Source organism: Taurulus bubalis, assembly GCF_910589615.1.
Source record: "Taurulus bubalis genome assembly, chromosome: 10".
Lineage (NCBI taxonomy): Eukaryota > Metazoa > Chordata > Actinopteri > Perciformes > Cottidae > Taurulus > Taurulus bubalis.
In genome coordinates, this window is record NC_136598.1 from 513,620 (window position 1) to 523,302 (window position 9,683).

Sequence of the window (9,683 nt, forward strand, 5' to 3'; positions counted from 1 at the left end):
CGAGGGCGATTAAAACATTCACTGTCGTCAGCAACAAACATGGAAAAGTCTATTTTCCCCCCAAAGTCCCTCCAGAAATATTCAACAACAGCGATGACTTTACAGGAAGTTAATAGCTGTTGAGAGCAGCGAGCATGCAGCGCCTCACACATTTCAATTATGTGATTTCATGGGCAGCAGCCTCCTGCCGTGTGTTCAGTTGTGTGTGTGTCTGTGTGTGTGTGTGTGTGTGTCTGTGTGTCTTTGTGTGTGTGTGTGTGTGTGTGTGTGTGTGTGTGTGTGTGTGTGTGTGTGTGTGTGTGTGTGTGTCTTTGTGTGTGTGTCTGTGTGTGTGTGTGTGTGTGTGTGTGTGTGTGTGTGTGTCTGTGTGTGTGTGTCTGTGTCTGTGTGTGTGTGTGTGTCTGTGTGTGTGTGTGTGTGTGTGTGTCTGTGTGTGTGTGTCTTTGTGTGTGTGTCTGTGTGTGTGTGTGTGTCTTTGTGTGTGTTTGTGTGTGTGTGTCTTTGTGTGTGTGTCTGTGTGTGTGTGTCTGTGTGTGTGTGTGTGTGTGTCTGTGTGTGTGTGTGTGTCTGTGTGTGTCTTTGTGTGTGTGTCTGTGTGTGTGTGTGTGTCTTTGTGTGTGTGTGTGTGTGTGTCTTTGTGTGTGTGTCTGTGTGTGTGTGTCTGTGTGTGTGTGTCTGTGTGTGTGTGTGTGTGTGTGTGTGTGTGTCTGTGTGTGTGTCTGTGTGTGTGTGTGTGTGTGTGTGTGTGTGTGTGTGTGTGTGTGTGTGTGTGTGTGTCTCTCTGTGTGTGTGTGTGTGTGTGTCTCTCTGTGTGTGTGTGTCTGTGTGTGTGTGTGTGTGTGTGTGTGTGTGTGTGTGTGTGTGTGTGTGTCTCTCTGTGTGTGTGTGTGTGTGTGTCTCTCTGTGTGTGTGTGTCTGTGTGTGTGTGTGTGTGTGTGTGTGTCTCTCTGTGTGTGTGTGTGTGTGTGTGTCTCTGTGTGTGTGAGTGAAACGCTCACCTGTGCACGCAGACACATTCTGAGTACCACCAGTGTGTTTTGTGTCTCCGGGCAGAAATAACACATTAGCCTGTTTTAGTAAATGTTTTAGTAAATGTTTTAGTAAATGTTTTAGTAAATGTTTTAGTAAATGTTTTAGTAAATGCATGACTGTTCATCAAGACCCCGGCTGGTTTTCCCTTCTTTCACGTCTCAGACTGCTGGTTGTTGGCACGCAAATTGATATTGATCACTGTTAATTGGGTTCAAATGTTGCTTTGTGCCAGGAGGGTCAAATTACTCGGAGCACATGTGCAGCCGCATGTAATAAGAACGAGCTTTACTCGTGGAAACACAAAATGCCAAACGGGGAGAGCTCTACCGGGCGGAGGCCGGGGGGATGAACACAGAACAGGGGAATAGGAAACAGACTGGCGTTCACACCTCCTTTGCTCAGGAGGTGTCAGAGGTTAAACCGTGGCTGCTGGGCTGGTCAATGGCCTTTGACCCCTTCCTGCTCTTGCCTGTTCCTCTCGGCTCATATCCGGTCTGTGAGCGGCACCAGGACAGATCTCAAGGTGCGAATGGTGGCCAGCCACATGGGAGCTGAGGTTGGCAGCGTCTTGTGTCTTACCGAGGAGGATCACGAGATCTGGCTGAGAGATTTGGAAACACCAAACTACGTGGACGTATAATTCCTTCTGAATAGTTTTCTCCTTGGAAAAAAGGATACAAATTAAATTTTGAGTTTCTGATCTAATCTGAATTCCAAATACTTTTGAGTAAGATGCATGTCTCCATCCTGGTTGAGGTTGCTAGACTGTGGAACGGCAAGTCATCTTCATCATCATCATCATCATCCTGAGGGCCAGTAATGTCCTTTCCCTGACAAAGTCATGAGAATCCTCAAAATGCATTAGATATTAGAGAAAATAAAAGCTTATTAATTGCTTCATAAATAAGCAATGGAAAAGCCTCTGCATGCCAAGTACGCATTTTTTCACATGCATTTGTTAAAAATTCTTCTTCGGATAGAAACAGTCCTTTTCCAGAATGTATAGAATGTATTGTGGTTATTCATTTTCTGCAATTTGAAAGGAGACTGAGGACAGAAAGCCAAAGTGCATTCTAACCTGAGTACCTGAGGAGTCTGTGTCAATAATAACACCTTTGTAGATTTACCAGAATGTGTCTTTTGCGTGTGGATTTGTGCTCAGCAGAGGAGCAGCCTGAGATCACAAATCCCCATTCTGCCTGGAAGTCAGTGAAGGCTGCAACATTTGCCATCATCTCTCATCGATGTGCCCTCGGGCAACATAACCCCCCTCCAGCTGGTCTTACTGGGAGCCTCCCAGCTGGGTGAGCGCGCAGCCAGCTGCTGCTGAACTGGAGTTTGCCTGCAAAGTGAACTGAGCCTCAAGATCTCTCCTTCCATTAAGGTGAGCCCTGACACGGAGGCTTTGCTCTGTGGATTCGGCTCAGTTGTATCTTCCTAAAGCTCTCGTCTTCTGTCTAATTGCTTTGAGAATGAGTGAAATGAAAAAGCATCTCATCACTGGGACAAAACAATTGAACAAAACATCATTTGAAATTATATATTTTGAATCTGGTGCTTCAGTCAAAACAAAAATGTCCTTTAAGGAGATGTACTCCCAGAAGACAGAAGCACTGAAGCCCTTTGATGAGTCTTTTATTCTGGATGCATTCAATATATTTGTCCCTGGAACATTTAGAGTTCATGTGCAGAATCGTTTGCAGCTTTCTGAATATTCGTCCAGTAATAATTATACCCATGTGTTATGCAACTGACTACTTGTTTCTTCATATATCTCTTCTACAGCTCCTGGGGTTTTGGTGTCTTTCTCAAGCACATTTTGCTGGTTTCCACCACATAATATTTTTTAGAAATAACCAATGTGTGTAATATATCTTCATTAGAGAGTTTATTGGAGACATTACAGCGTCATGCTGTCATAATGGAATAGGGCTGATGTTAAGTGTTAAGTGTCATATGTAAAGTTACTCAGATTTGGGAGATTTGAGACACTTATCCATAGTCAGTTTATTTTTGTCTGGAACTTTGAAAAGAGATAATATTGGATTTAACAGCTTTAGTTTCCTGTCGTAAAGAGCTGTGTTTAGGTGTAAGACTGCGTTTGGTGGGTTGACCCCTTCCACAGCAAACTGGGGACGTGCTGACCGACATAAACTGGTGGTAAAACACGGACTATAGAGAACTCACACAACCACACTTCAAAACGTCCACAACATCCATTTAACATCAATATAAAGCTGTGGTACCAGTGTTAATAAGAGAACAGTTTCCTATACTGGTGAATGAAAGAGAAAACATATCCGTCTCTTCAGCAGCCAGTTGTCTGTTTGTTGCTGAGAAGCGAGTGCAGAGCATTTATCATGACTTGTTTGATGTGGTGTGGTGAAAGTGGCTGAGCCTGCATCACACGGTGTATGTGCTGTAAGTTAAAGCAGGCTATAAACCTCCATCGAGCTGTCAGCACCAGCTAGAGCTGTACGTTATACGGCACCTCCGTGCAGTGCTGCATGTCTACTGCTGCCAACTGATGACACGGTCTCTCCTTGCAGAGCATGGTCTCAGGGCACCTCAAATACTCACACAATGCTACCTATTGGTTTCGAGGGCAGGGACACAAATTGTCCGTATTCTATTAGAGTTCAGGTTGTGCAAGATCAGTTCAACAAATACTGTCTGTGAGAAGTTTCTGTGAGAACAGTCTGGTTGTCTGTTCCTCAAGGTTCCACGCTTTGCACCAAAACTCTCTATCAGTATGTTGGCATTAGAGAAGCAGACTGGTCGTTGCACGTTCCAGCCTTGTGAGAAAAGATGAGGACACGATTCTCCTCCTCTTAGACAAGTTAGAGCCAATAGACATGTTAGATGTTCATGACGCAAAACCGTGTATTAAAGAGCCGACCTTCCGGCTGTTCGGGGTGTTTCTGGAAGGTCAACCTGCGTGTTGACTGGACGACTCCCTGATGTCAAGATGGCAGCATTTGTTACCTTACTTGTGATCAACGAAAATGAATTCAGAGAACGAGAGAAGTTGTTTGACTAAGTTCTTCCGGACGCTACACCAGGCATCCAATAATTATTACGCATGAACAATGTCGCACAGACGATCTATTAGTCAAGACGATATTAAGCTTAGGTTTAGACTAAAAACTCGTCCACCTCCACTCCCACCAATAAACACGGGTCCTTTTGTTGGATATTTAAAACTACGTCACTTGGCATTATTTACATCCATGAGCTGAATGGAAAAAATATATATTTCACATCCATGTTCACGAAACAAATACATTACATTTTGTGCCATGGCACTTGGGCAGACGATGGTCTGCGGGCCAAAAGAAGCAGGAACACCCTACACACAAGCACCTCTCTTTGTCCTCCCTGTGGAAAGCTGAAGCTACTGCTGTGTGAGCCTCCTCTCTGGTGAACCCACACAGGCAGCCGCTGCAGTAAAGTGTCTTTGCGTGATCCTGACCTGGCCAGTTTGTGCAGGTTGGAGAAGATTCCCTCCGGGACGTTCTCGATGAGGTTATGGTCGAGGCTGAGGGTGTTGACGCTGACCAGCAGGCCGATGGTGTCCCAGGGGATGTTCACCAGGTTGTTGTAGCTCAAATCTAAGTCCTCCAGAGTCTCCAGGAAGTCCTGCAATGGGCATAATTAACCATTCAAACTTTTAATGTTTTTTGCAACATTGTCGGCAACTTTAATTGCAGACAGCATCATTGACACTTTTGAGGAAACATGGACATTCTGGGCTTCAACAACTTCTTAACGTCTTCCTATCAAACACAGAGGAGAGAAGGATGAAGGATGAAGGAGGGGAGGGAACGACGGGGGGAAAGAAAGGACAGAAGTATGGAAAGTAATAGATGGGGATATGGAAAGAAAAAGGTGAAGACAAGAAGGAGGGACTTGAGTAGAAGACACAGATAAATGAGAAAGAAGAGTATGTCGGGTTTAGAACGAAATAAAGGGATATGAGAAGAGTGAGTGTAAAGGGGAGTTAGGGAATAATGGGAGGAATAAAAAAGAGAAATACAGGCGAAGAAGAGAGAACAGGGAGAATCAGAGAACCACAGAAATGGAGATCAATTACCCCGGTCAATGTTGTGCACTCAAAACATGTTGTTTTCTCTAATTGCCTCCATACAATTCTCACAATCAGTGCGCCGTCGAAATACAGAGTCAGCACACATAACAATGAGCAACAATATAAAGAGGGAAAGAGAGAGAGGGAGGAGAGCGATTACAGCCTGTTGATCAGCCCAAGTGTTGTTGTTGTGGCTGTAATTGCTCTCATAATTCACACAATCGGGACACTGTCTGAATGTCACAATGTGTCGGCTCCCATTACAATAATCGGTGCTTTATTGCTTTCTGAACGAAGAGAATCTCATTTCTTAATGACAAAAGAAACTTTAAAGAGCTGTGAGGAGGAGGACAAAGAGCTCCGGGAGCAGAAAGTCTGTCCTAAATGGCCCAAAAAATTCACGACTCAAATTCACAAAAGTGAAAGTGACTGGTGCTGAGGCTCAGTTTCTGGGTGAGTGGAGCATCTGGATCTGTCACTGGGAAGTGGAGTTCTCCTGCCAACAGTCCTTGTGTCCAGACAACAGAATAAGTAGCTTGTCAGGGCCTTCTGAGTCATACCATGTGGACTTTTTCCGATCTGCCACCCTTTTTGCTGAGGGCTGACGTCTGGGTAGGTTTGAGCAACTCAAACTACTTGAAGCTAAATTTAGAGATTTTATTCAAAGTCGACTGAAAGACGTGGATATTAATCCGTTAGCCCAACGTTCCAAATGAAATCTTTGCTTCATTGATGAACAGTGAGAGAAGGGGAAAGTAGATCGATCAGGCTGCCGACTTCTTCATGACCCGTTGACCGACAGATCAGTCTCATATTTCTGTGAATGTGATCAGCAAAAAGACAGAAATATGGTTGTTGTTTGTGTGGAAGTTATTCAGTGTGAATGAAAAAGACACAACACTCATAATGTGCGAGTCCAAAACAAGCGATGGAGGATCTTAAATGCATCTGCAGCAACTAGCCTCATCAGAAGCGTATTATATTTCAATTCAGTCCCATGCATTATGTCGGATCCATCGCAGGGACCGGCTCGCCCGCCACGGCACATGAACCCGCTCCCACTCCCACTCCCTCCCTTCCTGTGGCGACTATCTCGCTCTTTATGCTATACGTTGGCTGCTCTGACTGTAATATTGACGCAGGAGGTTTTACATTGGAGTTCGTTGAAAGCCTGGTGCATCAATATCAGACGCCTAGGGCACTGACCATGGCCATGGGAGTGAGGCCGTGTTGTCGTAGCAGTGACAGCTGTGTAGTACTCGTGCTAGTTTTAGCCAAAGTGTGTGTGGTGTATATATTTGCAGTCAGAGAGCTAAACAGTTGGCATCGTGTATTCTTAGGAGCGGTAGTGTTCATGGGCAGCGCTCAGGTGTCGTGCTCTCTACCTGAAAGGCTCCCTCGGATATGCTGTTCAGCTGGTTGTTGGCCAGGATGAGGTGCCGCAGGTTCACCAGGCCCTGGAAGTGGGAGTCGTCCAGGGAGGTGAGGCGGTTGGCGTCCAGCTGGAGAGCGTGGAGGTCCTGGAGGTCGGCGAAGGCGTACGGCCGGATCTGACTGATGGTGTTTCTGCTCAGGGTCAGGTGGATCTGGACATGCAGAGGAAACCAGTGAGACATCTCCCCGAAAATACTGGCTCTACTTTGTCTTTCCGGATCTCTAACTGAAGGCTCCCACTTCTTTTTAAAACTCTCAGGCGATTTAAGTCTGTATCAGCGATACTTTTGGAAGGTTTCACATCTGTCACACACGACGCTATGTTTTAGCGTAACACTCTTTCTGCCGGGAGGTCAGAGGTCAGGGAAGGCAGATGAGCCACCTTCCTGTGATAATAGAGTGTGGATGTTTTGCTTCAGAACGGTTCAGCAGGATGGACACTAGTGGGGATTAAACTGACAATCAGGTTACAGGATGGCCTTTAAACACCAGCCAGCCTGTCACACTTCATTAATAACAATGCTAGTAATTAATACTGGAGTACAGGGGTCAGTTGAGATGTGGATTACAGATACAATTGTAATAGAATAATTCATTAATATAAATTAGTTTGATTAGAAAACACACTGCTGAGGTCGGGAGTTTGCGCTGTACATGGAATACATAAATGCAGAAATATATTCTATTAACAACCGCGATAACGTCAATCAACACCCGCACATTTCTAAACCTGTTTTGAAGAAGCGATTCAAACCTCATTTCCCACGCCGCCCTGTGTGTGAGCAAACATCATCTGCGCTGATGCGATCACACGGGAGAGGAAACTTGTTTTTTCAAACACCGAAGGAAGTCTCCAGCTGCGTCACTATTTGGCGGTTGAATATCGGCAATGTTGGTGTTTTTTGTTCTCTTTGTGCCGCTGCGTGCGGTGAAGCCCTTCCACCTCCGCTCCATGGGTACAGCGGGATTAATTGGTGAAATCCGGAAGACATCCCAGATTTCACCTCAGTCAATATGTTGTGTTGGAAGGAGCAGATGTTCTGAACGTTTTCTGTGTTGCGTGTGGAATAAACATGGAAAGTGTCCTGAGTGTGTTTACATGTTCCTGACGGCGCTGAGAGACGTTCTCTTTCAACCAGAAAGCCTCTTGATAGTCTGTACGTAACACGTGTTTATCTTCTGCTTTCAAATATGTGGTTTAACTTATTATAATCGCAGATAACGGCACATTTAATGAAAGATTACTAAAGAGATACATATATTTAGTTTCCTGATTTTGCTGCTTCAAAGTAAAAGCTTTAAAATATCAAAATATCTAAGGACTTTTATTGTGAAGAATATATACATGTGTTTACTACCAAATTTCTGGCGCTTCGTTAGCAGCTAATCCTCAATAAAACAAGTGTACTAATACTGCAGGGAGGAGGAGTAAGAAGCAACAATAAGGGGCTTTTATTGTAAAGAATTTATAGGGAATTAAATGTGTTCATCTACCGTTTTACAGCTGCTCCTTTGGCCTACACATCTGGTCACTATCTTATCAGGCAGGTTGCATTGAAGTGTCAAGTGTGGCACAGCTGAGTTCTAATCAGACTCATTCACCCAAAGTATTACCACGGTGTTTGAGACAAAACAACCATTGTAGCGCAATGGTTTGCCTCATAAAGGCTGCATGACTGTGGCAGGATGGCCACTGGTGATGCCGTCAGAGCAGATTGTTGGTAATTTTAGGATGCAAAACATTTCAGTCCATAAGTTCAAGGTGGAACAAGTTAGTCGTTTCTGCTGATGCTGCTTCCCATGCTGTCTTGGATTGTGGGTCCCTAAAGTGACAAGAACATCATCATATTGTCCCTCATCTCTACTTTCAGAGACCACCTCCATTCTGTCTTGATTCTGCTTTCAGACCCTGGCATGGAGCATCAGAATGCATCCGCCTACTTTTCAACGTTAAAGAGTGTTTGTCACTGACGGCAAATCAAGGGCCAAGAATAAGTTGCCAATCTCTCAAAATGTTCCCTAAATGTCGAGCCAGGGAGAGAAGAATGCACACAAAGATTCTGCACAATCTCACATTCACTTCCATTAAAGAGCTTTTCGGTCTTTGGTTCACACGGTGGGCAGTGGGGGACTGCAGTAAGGCCGAGGTAAGGGGGATGAACGATGCCTTCTCCTGTACGGTCAAACCCTTTGTTATGTAAAGCAACGGTTCAAGTTCTAGATTCATCCATGACGGACTGCCTTTTCCTTATTGTCTATATGACTGGCTCAGTGTACATTTCGTGTAATTGACGGTGATGGCTGTGAGTCATATACGTTAGAGCCTGAGTTCTCTAAGCTGCTTAGTTAAGTACCCATAGTCACAGTTAAGAACATCAGTCACATCAGTTAGCTTTTATATGAATCATGTCACTTAAAGACAGTTTTTCTTATGTGCTTGTTGACTAAAGTAGCTCCCTGGCAACAAGAGCGCAGCTGAGTCACATCAAACTAAGGGCTCCTGCGAGATCAGAGTGAATTGCAAAGGCGTTTTAGAGAGGTGAGCTCTGACCAGGCTGGACATGTTGGCGAAGTCGCGGTGCCTCAGCGTTGTGATGAAGTTGTCCATCAGCCGGAGCTCGGCAGTCTGGCGGTCGATGTTGGGCGGGACGAAGAGGAGGCCCGTCTTGGCACACAGCACGGTGTAGGAGGGCAGCAGGTTCTGGCAGGTGCAACGCTTCGGACACAGCATGGAGGAGCCGGAGGGGAGGGAAGACAGGAGGACGAAGAGGAGGAGGAGGAGCGGGCGGACCAGCGAGGAGGAGGCGATGTCCATGGCTGCTCCCCTGCTGCAACAAAGAGAGAGAAAGCGACAGCAGGCGTCAGTTCATGTCGCTCTCAAACTGGGTGTTCAAGTCCCGCAGGGGACCGAAAATGACTTTTATATCAGACAATGCAGAGCAGCGACCCAAATCAAAGATACTCATCTCCCCCCCAGTAACACTGCTGTATGACTCCATAAATGAAGATAATTCCAAGCAGTGACACAGCATGTGAGATAACGGCTGCAGAAATATGAAGTTACGGCCGATATCTGGACATTTTCTGTGCGTTTTTTATACACTTTTTGTGCTTTCCTTTAATGCTTTGC

General features: G+C 45.3%; 1 protein-coding gene across 2 annotated transcripts in view; it reads right to left on the reverse strand.

Annotated features, from left to right (window-relative positions):
- LOC306742220 (leucine-rich repeat and fibronectin type III domain-containing protein 1-like protein) overlaps positions 1-9,368 on the reverse strand; it is a gene marked incomplete at both ends in the record, with an annotated part of 40,873 nt that extends 31,505 nt beyond the window's left edge. The window contains 3 exons of one of the 2 annotated variants that reach the window (XM_079224562.1): positions 4,505-4,671; positions 6,505-6,705; positions 9,105-9,368. In XM_079224562.1, coding sequence (XP_079080688.1) covers positions 4,505-4,671; positions 6,505-6,705; positions 9,105-9,368 — 632 coding nt within the window. The remainder of the gene's footprint in view (positions 1-4,504; positions 4,672-6,504; positions 6,706-9,104) is intronic. The other variant, XM_079224563.1, reaches the window with a different exon arrangement.
- Between the last annotated feature and the right edge of the window lie 315 nt (positions 9,369-9,683).